The sequence below is a fragment of the Esox lucius genome, chromosome 15, assembly GCF_011004845.1.
Source record: "Esox lucius isolate fEsoLuc1 chromosome 15, fEsoLuc1.pri, whole genome shotgun sequence".
Taxonomy (NCBI): domain Eukaryota; kingdom Metazoa; phylum Chordata; class Actinopteri; order Esociformes; family Esocidae; genus Esox; species Esox lucius.
Genome location: NC_047583.1, coordinates 26352597 through 26367110, shown reverse-complemented (window position 1 = coordinate 26367110; position 14514 = coordinate 26352597). Strand labels below are relative to the sequence as shown.

At 39.6% G+C, this 14514-nt stretch overlaps 2 protein-coding genes across 2 annotated transcripts; both read left to right on the top strand.

The window, feature by feature from the left end:
* The first annotated feature begins 367 nt into the window (after positions 1-367).
* On the top strand, positions 368-4591 carry gemin2 (gem (nuclear organelle) associated protein 2). Its single transcript, NM_001304106.1, is given in 10 exon segments — positions 368-654; positions 1806-1890; positions 2862-2951; positions 3046-3105; positions 3187-3300; positions 3647-3691; positions 3799-3867; positions 3944-4054; positions 4208-4266; positions 4357-4591. Coding segments are annotated over 10 exon segments (795 nt in total). The 5' UTR covers positions 368-532; the 3' UTR covers positions 4397-4591.
* A 322-nt stretch (positions 4592-4913) lies between these two features.
* Positions 4914-11000, top strand: pnn (pinin, desmosome associated protein). The gene is made up of 9 exons (XM_010878683.4): positions 4914-5071; positions 5629-5700; positions 5785-5862; positions 7105-7180; positions 8137-8231; positions 8326-8401; positions 8587-8742; positions 8907-9045; positions 9137-11000. Exons 1-9 carry the CDS (start codon positions 4959-4961, stop codon positions 10462-10464), a joined length of 2133 nt encoding a protein of 710 aa, XP_010876985.1. The 5' UTR covers positions 4914-4958; the 3' UTR covers positions 10465-11000.
* The last annotated feature ends 3514 nt before the right edge of the window (positions 11001-14514 follow it).

Here is a 14514-nt window from a genome sequence, read left to right as displayed (position 1 = left end):
CTTTGAACTGTTCTGTATTCATGGTCAGATATTATTGCTAAACTTTTGGTTGGTACAAAATCATTTTATTCAGTTTTGTTTGTTGGTTTTGTCATATAATAGTGAATGCCTCATATCATATACAATAATTTATAATTGAATATTACAGTTTTGGTTCCTACAGTATACATTGCACTGTTCCAGGTTTTTTTTTACAACAAACGAAAAAGGAAAAAAAATTATACGGAATCCTATTAATGAATATACAGTTGTAGAACCTGAAGTTGATTTTGAAAGGTTAATAAGGATTTTCGTCGCAATATCGCTTTGCCGCTATCTTTAAATCGTCATGGCAACAGGCGCATCCTAAATGTGTCATGATTCATACGTAATACAAGATGGCGGTTAAGTTTGTTTTCATTTGAGCACTGGACCAGCTACATTTTGTGACACTTATCAAAAAATTGTTTAAGTACAGTAGTTCAATTTACTGCAATTAGTTACCTGTTAGAAATCTAACATTCTATCAGTCGGACACTGCATAGTTTGTACCATGAAATCCGACGTGGAGGAATTGATGCCCAGGCTTCTGCCTGTGGAAACTTGCGAAATTGTGGAAGACTTGAATCTCAATGAGCCTCCGAGAAATCCACAGGAATATCTGAGACAAGTTCAGTAAGTCCCACATAACCTTATGTATTATGATGATTCTATATCTGATGTCATATGTCAGCGAAAACAACCAATTCACATTTGTTCTGAATGCGGCATTACAACTTGAGTTTAGAGGAGAGGGTTTTTATGATGGGTTTGCGTTTTCAACATTACTACTAATATCAGTGTCAACACTCAGAAATATATCATTCCTATTACTAATTGGCCTCCTATTACTTTCACATCTAGGCCTACTTTTTTCAGTCATACTCATCAATATGTTTTTAAAAAGATTATACTGAAGCCAAAACTATTCCTAGTAACTCACTAGCTTTGAGCCATGCGAACATTCTAGGCTAACATATTAGGCAATATATATTCAAGTTTCTCCCTGTCAGTCAGTAACTTTTTCCTTTAAAACGCACAATTTCTAGAAAGTTAAATGAATGTACATTAAATAAAAAAGCAATGCATGGTGTAGAGCCCTTAAAATCAGCTATTCAGGTTAGTGCCACTCAAACGTTTTTTCATTGTCACTCTAGAATCGGGCTGATTTAGACCTGGAACACCAGGTGGGTACAATTAATATTGAGTTAGAATAGAAAACAAGTTTCTGGACCTTGCAAGGTAAGAGTGGAAAAACCACTGTATAGAGAGTCACTGTACCTTCCTTATCTATAATGACAGATATTTGATTTGTGTGTTGGGTTTTTAAAAACCAAAAGTAAAAAGATGCAAGAACAAAACAATTCAATCTTCATAGTCAAGTGGGAAGTGGAAAAAATCCACTTGAATGACCCACCAAATGGTAATTACTGCAAGAGTCGAGATTTGCCTCAATTGCTGAACTTTTCATGCTTATTTACATTTACACTAAAGTAATTTAGCAGATTTAAAGTAGTAGGTGCAAACATTTATTTGCTGGTCCCCCATGGGAGTCCAACCCACATCTCTGGTGTTGCATGTGCCATGCTCTAGATACACTGAGCTACATGGGACCCAAATCAACTTAGCCAACAGATTGTTTGCTGATAGTATAGCTCTTTTTACAGTATCTACAGATGGAATATCCAAATAACTTGTGGCCAAATCCTGTCATCTAAGCTCAAGTACTGAGACAGCATTTGTTCAGGAAAAATGTTTTCATGTAACCCTTTTGTATTTTTTTTTAGATTAGAGGCTTCTCTTTGTCCAGATGTTGTTGTGGCAAAGATTGATCCGAAGAAATTGAGAAAGAAACAAACAGTCAATGTGTCGGTAAGTTTCATCATATAGTTGAAACAGGATAATGTTACAGGGTGAAAATATACTGCTCCGGAAGAAATTAAGGTCTCTTAATTTTCTACGGAGCTGTATAAAGATGCCATCAGACTAACCTGCATTTGGCACCAGTATCTGTTCTCCAGATTTTAAAGGTTTCTTTTTTATGCCTTTTTTTTTTTACCCTTCTCCAATTTTGGCATATCTAGTGAATCCAATGTGAAAACCACACCAAATAATACACAGATTTAAGGATTTTCACTAAGTTGAGTCCATATAATAGACATTCGGAGGAATGATTGTTGACAGATTTAATTTTTGTTTGTGAAAGCAAAATAAAGTAATATTTCTGTATTAATTAAGTTACTACAATGCAAAACTTTGAAATTGTGTAAGTGGCCTGGGGTGGTTCCGGCAATATAATTTTAATACATTCACCATGTTACACTCTACGAGTATATCAGTGTTGCTCTTCAATGTCTATAGTTATGACTGGGTTTATATGAAGAAATTAATCACCAAATAAAACAAAAAAAATATTTAAAAAATTATGTTCATAAGACGCATGACATAAAATGTCTGAATTCTTCTGTGTGTTAAATATTTCTATTACTTTTATGGGGAATCTTTATGTTGTGAAATATAATGATGTATTCAAAATACTAAACTGAAATCACTCCCTTGAGTTAAAACCCAATGAAAGTGCCTCTGGCAGTCATTACAGCTAGTAATTAGGCTTCAACTGTGAGCCTATTGGGACAGATCTTTACCAACTTTGTACACACATTTGTCTAGTTCTCATCTTTCCAAAACTGTTCAAGCTTTGTCTAGTTTATATTACTTGGCAAAGCTTGAACAGCCACTCAGCTGTAACTTTTGCTGTGTGCTTTGGGTCGTTGTTAGGCTAAAAGACGAACATCCTTCCCAGTGTATCTTTCTAATTTCCTGTCAAATCTTCAATTTGGTAGCTCACAGGTTGCCAAGCTGCTCCACCAGGGTTTTCACCAAGTATAAAATGGCAGCGACAGCAAGTCAGCAATTTCTCAGAAATAAGACAGGTAACAATACAATTTTATATACTTTAAGACTTTTTACGTTCTTTGTCACACTGGTTTGAAGTGATTTATTCGGATGTATTTTTGCTACTTTCAGAGTATCAGTAAGCACAGACAACACTGGAGTGGTCAGGCACTGGATGACAATGTGTTAATGGTAAGTATCACTGTGACATAAATTATTTATTGTTATAAATGGTCTGTAAAATACAATATACTAAGAATGTGTCCTGTCCAGCCAAAACAGGATGCAGAGGAACAATGGAAAAGGTTCTGCCTGGGTGAAAATGTTTATTTGAACTCCCCTACCAATGATGCTGGTGGTGAAAACCCAGGCCTTGATTATGTTAAGGTAACTGCAGTGCCCTCCAGAATTATTGGCACCCTAGGTATATATTAACAAAAAGGTCTGGGGAAAATGTAATTGTTACCAACTTTGTCTTACGCTCACAAAATACAATGTTAGTTGATGAGTGTTTCTGTGTTGGGGAATGGTCTCAAGTACATTCCTACATGTTCTCCCACATCATAAAATATTATAGGAGATGACTGAGAGCTGTTATCTTTTTTTTAAATATATTTAACTAGGGTGCCAATAATTCTGGAGGGCACTTAATACAGTATAGACCATATCATATTTTTGTGTAAAGCTTCTTTCAATGATCACCTTTCTGATATTTACCCATCTGTTTCACTAGGTTGGTTTTCCACCTTTTCTTAGCATAGTGAGCAGGCTAAATCAGGTGAGTTTTTTTTTCCTCAGACTTGACATAGAAATCATAATGCATGTACTGCAAAAAAATCTATGCCTTCATATACATGACGATACCTGTGCTTGACTTCTTACTAGGCCACGGTCTCTGCAGTTTTGGAGTATTTGATTAACTGGTTTGAGGAGAATGGGTTTGTCCCACAGTTGGTAAGTTTGGTTTCACATACATCAACACCAAGATTGTTTTATGTTTTCATGGCTAATCTGTGTTTAATGGGTCTAGGGGAGATGGTTATATGCACTGCTGGCTTGCCTTGAGAAACCACTCCTCCCTGAAGCACATTCCTTAATAAGACAGCTGGCCAGACGTAGTTCTGAAGTGCGGGCCAATCTGGTAGGATGATATAGTGGCTTATATTAATTTTGAGATTAGATCATTTTGAGGGAAAAATAAATATTGAACAACATCAGATGCTCAAACATTGACATGATAATATTTTATAATGAATTACATGAGGATACATGACAGACATTCTTCTTTTTACAGGAAAACCAGGAAGATGAAAGGTTGTCTCCTTTAAACTTGATGATCTGTCTTGTTGCAAGGTAAACTTTATTCGACTTCAAAACACAGACACAAACCTGTATTGTTTTAATTATTAATAATGTTTTTTTATATATATTTTTTTTACATAGGTACTTTGATCAGAACGACCTGGCGGATAAGGAGGACTAAACCTGTTGCTTCGATTGAAATCTACCATACCATGACATTTTGCTCTATGAACCTACAACTATGCTCTGTTGTGGGATCCACCAGATATTGTACGGTTTCTATTTGAAGCCTTTTGAAAAAACATTGTCTTGAGAAGAAAATGTTACTCAACAATGCCCTTTGCTGTTGCTCAAATTAAATAAGCTGTTTGCTTTCACAAAAATATTGTTTTGTTTTACATTTTAACAAGCCCTCCACAGCTATGTTCCATAACATTTATATCATAAAGACATCAGACTTTTGTGCTGAACTCCATGATCAAAACACCTTGGGCTGGTTTCACAAACATTAAGCCTAGTCTAGGACTAAAACGACGAGCTCAATTAAGTTTTTTATTGAACTTGCTTTTTTTGTCCTAGAATAGGCTTAATAAATTTGTGAAACCGGTCCCCAGATCACTTAGTAGATGTCGTTTATTTAATAAAGTTGCGGATTGGGCCTTTTGAGTCGTCAATCAAGGTAGTGAAACGCACTTATCACCCAGTGATGCTTTGCGGCAAGCGGCCAACTGAAAGCTAACAAGATGGCGGTGGCAGTAGGATCTTTGCAAGCCCAGCTTGAGAAAGCAAAAGAAAGTTTGAAAAATGTAGACGATAATATTCGTAAATTAACTGGTCGTGATCCCAATGAACTAAGGTAAGGAAAACTAAATTCAAACGTATGTTATTTGAAATGTTAAGCATTCATTCGTTTCCTGACGCATTAGCTGCTGTAGGTAGCAACATACCCAGTTTCACACGACAAAAATGGCTTCTATTCTCGTGCATAACCAGCTAGCCATTGCGTGCTTCCCGTAGAATTGACTAGGCCGTGATAGATAGATAGATAGCTAGTTAGTTCAAATACTCCGTGGTTGCAGTTAACTAGTTGATGTAACTAGTTAGGGTTTTTATTTAAATGGAACGTGGGTGGTTAGGTTAGCTAAAACGGCCGTAACCTTTTTGTATATTGTTGAGCTCGTGGAGTTGGCTAGTTAGCGAGCTACTAGTTAGCTGCTAGTATTCACCTCACAGACGTTCGAAGCAACGAGTAGTGTCACTTCCAAATTAGTGTACTGTACTACGACCTAGAAAAATTTGAATGTTAATGCCCATGCTACGAAACTTCAGTAACTTGTGCCACTTGACACATCTGTACCATTTACTTTATGTATGTTACAATTAAATGACAAGTTTATAAACTTTTCCTTGTAGACCTGGCCAGGCTAGACGGCCAACCATCGCAGGCATTGGTGGAGGTAGGGGACGAGGAATCAACTTATTGAGGTAAACCCCGTTTTGTATAAAGAACTATTCTCCAAAAGTTGGTGTGATTTTTATGCCTTTGACCTTATGTAATGTTTTTCTCAGACGTGGACTCTCTGACATCGGCGGAGGACCTGGAGGACCCCCAGCAAAACAGAGGGATATTGAAGGGGCCCTCCTGAGGTGAGAATAATTTGGGGTCTGCGTTTTGATTTCCAGAAAATTCACAAATGTTATTTTTTTGTAACTTTTCCCATTGATTTGTGGAGCCTTTTCAGGTGACCTGGATGTATTGCAATGTTGCACCTCTAGATGTGTGTGTGTGTGGCCCTGCCTCCCAGTTCAGAATCTGTCAGCCAAAATTGGGAATGTACTCTAGAATTTATGATATTGCTTTCCTACACGGGAGTTGACTGTATTTGTCAAAAAAGGACTTCTTAATGAAAATGAATGCCCAATGCTAGTAGCTAGTGCCACTAGATTGTTTGGCCTAAGCTTCTGGAGAGGATGTTTTTGGGAGTCCATTGGCTGCATTTGTTCTTAGGTGACAAGTGTTCCTGTCCTTTCTTTCTGTTCTTATTTCTGACAGAGTACTGTTTTTATTAGTTGTTTTTTTTCAGCTGTCCCTTAAGTGTTTCTATGGCATAAAAAAAAATCCCATATACTAGTCATTCTTCCATCTCAAGATAAATTTAGTTCTAAATTTTTTTCCTATGCTCCCTTCAGTATGTTACGGTTGGCACGGAACTTGTCCCTCCACTCCTTTCTGACAAGTTTCACTGTATGGCTATAGAGTTCTTTTGCTTATTTTATTTTCTATAAATTGTTTGTGATCTGCCATTGCTGAACACTCTGAATTAAAACAAATTGCTTTTTGGAGCTGCTGCACATGCATTTAGCTGCCAACATTCTTCTCATCTTTGTCAAGTTCAGTTTTAAAATGTGTCCTGCTTTCCAGTGCCAATAACTGATAGACTAAGCTGTATGCATAAAATTTAGTTTACGAATGTCCGCTAACCCAGGTCCTAATTAAAATGCTGCTTAATTCATGGAACTCTTACGCAAGTACGGTTAGCTGTTTAGTGCACATCATGTCATTTGCTTGGCTGAATTAGCCACTATAACACATTAAAAGGGATTTCCCAAATGCCATTTTTAATGCAAAGAAAGGCCATGCTTAGCTGGTTTTTGTCTAGTATATATTATATTGTTTAGTAGTTTGGGTGAAAACAGCTGCTGTACTGAGGATTGCAGGCACAGATTTAAAAACAGGATTTTAACAAGCCAGATCAGGAGGAGGCTTGGACTTCACTGGCAGGAGGCACCAAAGAAAACCGCATTACTACTCTTCATGGCATTCAAATCTGTTTACTTTTTGTGTGTCTGGCAAAATGCTACTTGTGAATTGTGTGTCTGTGTTTGTAGGCTGGCCGGTGACCAGCGAGCGAGGAGAGATTCACGCCATGACAGTGACGCTGAGGATGATGACGATGTCAAAAAGGTAAACCCTCGTTCTGAAATGCATGCCTGATACAATCGATTTCAGAGACCCCACGTTTGATCTCCATCTGTTTTATAATTTTTTTTATAATAAAATGTTGCCCCATTCTCAGTTTTTCTGATGCCCAATTAGCAATTGTGGACTAATTGAAAACATTCCACTGTACAAGTTAACGGTCAATACATCCTCCAATGCACGTCTCTCCATGCATTGTTTCTAATTACACTGCTTGTTCAACTGGGAAGTATTTGCCAGCACAGGCATGCTACCAGGGGTGTGCTTTCCCTGTTCAACCACCGTGGTTGAGCTTGCATGTCTCTGACCTACCATTTTGTTTTTCGTGTGAGTGTACAAAGACTAGGCAACCTGGTCCATATCTGACCTTAATGACATAACTGTCCTGAGATGTTGGAACGGGCATCAGTAAGTTTGTTAAAATGGTCCATCAATTATTATTTATCTGAATCACAGTGATTACTTCCTGCATTCAGAATTAAACAAGTTTTCCAGAAGCAATAATTCAGAGCTGGCGGAAAGCACCTGGACACTTAAACCGTTGAGGTGATAAGCAATTTAGCTGTATGGAATGCACTTGTGCAATGGCACCTAATGTAATGTTGGGTAATCTGTTACCATTCGACTCAAGCTCATTGTGTACTTTCAATACCCTATGTTCCATGTTTGATTTCATATCTGGCTAAAAACTGTATACATTTGAGGTTGATACTGAGTTTGCTGCATTAGTTATATTCATCTTTACACAAAGACAGCCACTGCCATTACTGCAATTATGCTGAGTGCCCATGTGTTGTTAACATTTGGTAATTTTTGTGCTGTTAGCAAATTCTTTAATGCCTGCTGTGACTGGTTTGTTACCATTATTTGCCTAAAAGTTTGAATGTAATCTTGGTTGCTGTTTTGTCTTTCTCTTTGCTTTCATATATGTTTTTCCACAGCCAGCGTTGCAGTCATCAGTAGTAGCTACCTCCAAAGAGCGTACACGTCGAGACCTTATCCAGGATCAAACCATGGATGAAAGGGGAAAACAAAGGTATTCCTTTTATTTTACATTTCTTAAGTGTCTGTAGATTGCTTTTATAGGATCTCCAAGAATTTCATGCTCTGTTTATGTCCTTTTTCTGTAGGAATCGACGCATGTTTGGCCTGTTGATGGGAACATTACAGAAATTCAAGCAGGAATCCAATGTGGCAACAGATAGGGTTAGTAGATTTCATTACTCTGTGCTTCAATAAAATCTAACCCTGACTTAATGCAGTAAATGCATGGCAGTAAATCTTACTGAATTATACTTGTGCATGGGGACAATTTTTCAAGCTATTAGACTAACATTTTAAAGTTTCCATTAGAAAATCCATTGGTTGTATTAATGTTTTTATCTTCTCAGCAAAAGAAACGCATTGAGATCGAACAGAAATTGGAAGTTCAAGCTGAACAAGAACGCAAGAAAGTGGAGGGTGAAAGACGAGAGCTCTTTGAGGAGAGACGTGCCAAGCAGACAGAGCTGAGACTGTTGGAACAGAAAGTGGAGCTTGCACAGTTGGTAAAGACCCTCAATCAACTTCATTGGTTATGTTAAACCCAAAGAAAGACTATGGATATTTTTTTTAGACCTTTAACATTGCAACCAGTTTTAATGTAATGGGACTGTTGTAAGCACCCCCCATGTATGTGGCCTCCGTGCTCATTAACATCTTTGTATTTTAGCAAGAGGAGTGGAATGTGCACAACACAAAAATTGTGAAGTACATCCGCACAAAGACCAAGCCGCCCATTTTCTATCTGCCCGGGAGGATGTGTTCAGCCACCCAAAAGCTCTTAGAGGAGTCTCAGAAAAAAATGAATGGTTAGTAGTTTTGCTTATTAGCCAAGTTGTTCTTCAGTAATCCATTTTGTTGTCCATTGTGTCACTGACTCTGTTCCATCCATGTTTCCAGCTATGTTTGATGAGAGGCGAGAGGCATTTGCCGAGCATTTGAATAAGATGGAGGCTCGGCCTCGGCGCCAGCCTCAGAGGGACAACCCTTTGGGTAAGGACCTGAAGAAAGAAGATCAAGAGGAGGGTAAGCCCACTGGTCAGGTAGTCAAAGTGACAGGTAACCGGTTTGATGTGGAGATGGAGGATGAGGAGGAGGAAGACGAGGCAACCGTAGAGGAGGACATGAAGAAAGACAGAGATGAGGGTGTAAAGGGTACTGAGGACAGGAAGGAAAAACGAGGAGAGGCAGGAGAGAAAGCCAGGGATCACGAGTCTAAGAAGGGGGATTCCATGGTAGCTGAGGATGAGGACAGTCGAGACACTAGAATAGTGGAGTTAAGGGAGGTGGATGACCAGATGGAAGTAACTGCAGTGGTGGTGACGGAGGCTGAGGGGCAGGCCAGGGAGGTGGCTCAGAATAAGATTGAGGATAGTCCAGTGGTGGCCGGGGACGAGGTAGGTGAGGCAGGAGTAGAACAGCAGAAACCAGTCGAGGTTGAAACGGAGCCCGTTCAGGATCAGGACCCCACCGTGGTGGTGAGCGACCAGGAGAAGGCCGTTGAAATACCACCAGTTGAAGATAAAGAAGAGCCACGTACTGAAGAAGGGGTCGTTCCCCTGCTCTCAGAGCCCAGTCCAAGTGTGGAAGTCTCTGATGTAACATCTGTGACCCCTGAGGTGCAGATCCCCCTGGCGGATGCTGGAAGGCAGCCAGAGCCTGTCACCGTGGTGCAGAGCAAGGAGGCTGATGAAGGTGCAGTGAGGCAGAACGCTGATACCCACCTTTCCCAGACCCATGTTACCACTGCCCCCAAGGAGCTGGAGCCTGTGAGCGAGGATGCCAGTAGGGGGCGTAAAAAGTCCAAGTCAAAGGACAAGAAAGGAAGTGGGGGTGGCCGGAGCAGCAGTAGCTCCTCAAGCAGTTCCTCTGGCTCCTCATCCAGCGGGAGCTCTGGCTCCTCTTCTAGTGGCTCCTCAAGCAGGAGCAGCTCATCCAGTGGCAGCTCCTCCTCCAGCTCCTCTAGCAGGAGCCGCAGTCGGGGGAGGAAGGACCGGAAGCGTAGGAGGAGGCCATCTGAGAGAGAGGGGGAGAGGGACAGGAAGAAGGCAGGCGGTGAAAGGAGCCAGAACTCATCCAAAGGCAATGGTCGTGAATCCAAAGGTTCGAAAGACAAGGGCTCCAAGTCTGACAGGAAAAGGACTACTTCTGAGGGCAGCCGGTCAGGAAAGAGGTCTTCTCGTGGTGACAGGGATCGCAAGTCTGATAGGAAGGAAAAAAGGCGTTAATTCTGCTGTCATGCTCAATTTAGTTTTTCTTTTGAGAAACATTTCGTAACTGAAATGTGTTCTGGGTTTCCTTTTTAAGTAGGAATTCTTGAGGAGAGGAAACTAAGCTGCCTTAGTGTATTTCTTGGAACGATGTTGGGTTTTATTCCTTAAAGGTAATTTTTTTTTCTCTAGTCGCCAATCAGTTTTGACCTTGTCCTGCTGCGCCAGTTTTTAGGACTTCTTTTACTTTTGTTTTTATTACATTTTTGTATGGTCTTTTACTGTAATTGAGGAATCATTTTCTCTCCAAACAGTGACGTTTTAATTGTTCTAAGGCATAGTGCGAAATCAGTGTCTTGCGTACTTGTATTCTTTGAATCCAGTGTTGTCGTAGTATTTGGTGATTGTGTATTTTTCTTTTGTGTAATGTTGAACAATTGTACTTTGAATTGAAGGCCTCAGTTTGACCATGCCTAGCTCTGTATTGTGCAAGACGTGAATCTTTTTTGTACGAAGCCAACTTAAGCATCTACAATAAAAACATAAGGAGATTATTTTCTTGAGTTTCTTGTCTGAAAAGGCTCTGGTTATAGATCTTGAGTTGTTTTTCTGCCTCTTGAGCAGATTCCATTCATCACATTCTTAAGGGAACCACACAACCTAGTAGTATTAAGTACGCCTTAATGAACGAGCTTTGGAGAGAATATTTTGGGCATTGGTTCCAATAATAGGGTGCAAGGGTAGAGGATCGCTTTGAATGGGCACTGCCCTCTGAAAGTGATGGGGAAACCTAAGAAATGGGTGGTGTTTTAATGATGCATGCCAGTAGAGGTGTTGGTGTTAAACATTGTCTTGGCTGCTCTTTAGGCCTGCACCATGGTCTTGCAATGGACTACTATTTTTGCAATGTAACTTCCAAGTACACTCACATGAGTCTTGTCTGTGGCTTGCAATACTAAGCAGGTAGACTACCCTCAGTGTTAAGTTACTGTTCAGTTTATTAGAATGGCCTTCTCTGACCTCGCCTTTGGTTATGTCATGATTATCCAGTGTGTTTCTGTATCCAGTAATACTGCCCTTATTGGGTTTTCATGCACAAAGGTCTAGGATAGGGTTAGCCATACACAAGGTCATTATTTGAAAATAAACTTTTTTTGGAATAAGCCATGTGCTCTTGCCTTTATTTTATTGATTATTTGCAAGCCGGACAAAATATGAAATTGTCAATTATATACACAGGATCTGACATTCCTGCTTTAGTGTTCACTAACATGATAACTAAGTCAGCTGCAGTTGGAGTGGTGTTCTGGGCTGTTCCATGTGCAGCTTGAATGTACCTTGGTCCAAATTGCAGTAACTGCATCATGTCAGCAAGGACCAACATCCCTGTGGAACCCCTTGTAGACTCCATACCCTGAAGAATTCTGTTCTGGTGGCAAAGAAATGCTCAGTCTCATCATGTGGTTGTAGAAAACCAATTTCAAATGTAATATTTAAAAAGTCCATGATTAAATTCCAGTGCTCACAATGTGAAATGAAGCTGTTCTGTCCTTGAGGAAGGCTCATTATTGCAAACCTGCACATCAACTTGGACGGGTTGGGTGTTATGCAGAATCCATCTGTTGGACCGGGTGTGCGAACTGATAAAGGTCCCTTTGACCTCTTCTCCTACCTTTATAAATGATTGAAACACATGCTGTTCCCTGTAATCATTAGAGCTTGAAAGCAATAAACGTCCTCAGGGATGAAAGCGACTGTCATCAAAAGGCAAAAAAATAATCTTATTTTTGTCATGGTTGTTTAGTCAGATCACCTGCAATTTTCCTGTAGGACAGGTTTAGAACTAGGTAGAATGTATAGTACCGGATGAATTGCTGACTTTGTTTTAAGCCAGATCAGATGGTGCAGTAGTATCTTATATCATGACCTTTTTTTTTATTGCGTACATTTTTCTGGATGAACAGTCTTGAAATACACATGGAATGGTTAATGCAGTAGAAATAAACATTTGAATTACAATTAATGTTTTTGTAATCTGAATTATCTTCATAAAAAAACAGGCTGCTTTTCTATATTATAAGAGTAAAGCTATTTTCTACCAAGTGTCTTTTCAATATTAATCCCTCAACCACACTTATATTGAAAATAGTGAAAACCTAGACCTACAAGGGGGTCAATGCAGCTACTCCATAACTTATAAAGCGGTGTCATTTTCCGTTTTTCTTTGTGTGGAAAACAAATTGTTAATAAAATCACACTACTTTTACTAAAATCTGATGGGAGGTATAGAACAGCACCAAACTAGTCAATTTATTAACTTTGTCACCGCCAGCTTTCTTTAACACCACCTGCCATGCCAGGCCTATCGCGATGCGGGTTCAAGCCACCCCAGAAAAGGCCTAGCGTCCCAATTAGCAAACCCAAGAATGAATCAGGAACGCGTCGATGGCCGACAGTTGAACTGACGGCTATGCGTTGAGTGACCGTTCGTCAATGAGGCCTCGCACTCGATTGCGTTGTGCGAGTGATTTGCGCCCTGACCTAGACCGATCTTCCCCTACCAGGAACTTAACATAAAAACTTAAGTCAAGATTCTAGAAGCCTCTGGTTCACATTTTGTGTAGTATATTTGACTTATTGCTGTCATATGCAACTGAGATATGCAATGTGTCAGTTGCAATCATCAGAAAAGTATTTTCATTCTGTAATGGTGCTCGCAGTTTATCTATTTTTCTCTCAACATTAAACTGGGAACTGAGCAGGAGAACTGTGTATAAATCCTGCCAGAAATCTTGCTGCTGTAGGATTCATTGCTGCCAGTCATTCAAATTAACTGTTAAATTGTAATGAGTCACCCCCAAAAAAGCTGTAAAATGTATTAAAAGAAAATGATTCACATACTGCCCATTACTAATACCCTGGCATCTGGTCTATAATCAGATATATTATAACATGATTTACATGCCATTCCATGCATTTTATTTAAATGTACAGACGGGTGACAAATTTAAGGAAAAACCTGAATAAATGAGTGGAGGAACATAACGAATGCATATGCTTCCATGCAGGTGTACTGCATAATAAAACAAAGCAATTAACATCTTGTCATGCTCTGTGGGACAGACATCAGTTAATAGGGTCAAAATTGCTTGAAAGTGCACATTTGATGACTGTGATGCTCATGCATGAATATGTTCTATCGCCCATCTGCATATTTTCAGGCATTTTTGCTTTATTGGACAAGAAAGGGCTGAAAAATAAAGTAGAGTTTTTTTTTCCAGAAACAGCAGCAGTTCAGAGTCAAACCCATCTATTACACCCATGCATGCATTTCAATTGAAGAGATTATATACAATAATCGCTACAAAGTATGCTCAGCATTTGAGCCAATGAACTCTCTGGCGTGTGAAGACTGATACAAACAAACAGAATAATTGAATTGCCTTCTGTCCGTAAGTATGTATTTTCACTTTTTTTAAATGTATTTGTTTGTCAGTTTGCACACACAGTCCAACCACATCCGGCTTCTGAATTTAACCAAAGGCATTTGATAGGAGTGGAACCCAGTGCGGCCGTGTGATGCATTAGCCAGCTAACGACTGACAAGGTTTGCCTTCCAAGATGTATGCCTGCACACCCATCGTTATAATAACTGTGCATGTTAGTGTTCCTCCTGTTAGTTTGCACAATCATTTTACGTTCTTCTGTTCCAACATTCCATGCTGTTACAGTGTGATGCTATGTCAGCTTTTCTTGAAACAAAGAAAAGCACAGCCTGGTCTTTCTGGAATTAATTCAGTGTGGTCACACCAGCATTTTGTGCCCTTGCCAAGACACCTACTTCAGCCGATGTTAGGAAAAAGCTTCCCTCTGTTGCAAAAGTGAATTATGCTTATGTATGATAGAGGGAGCTCTGATGAGATGCAAGAAAAAAAAAATTCACAAGCAAAAGGGAGGGAGACTGAAAACCTGCTGGGCCATGTATGAGGTCTTCTTTAGAGCATCACGTCTTCCAAGCCCTGCAGAGTTTGGTTAGATGCAAAATCATGGATTGAGAGGTGATGTGGA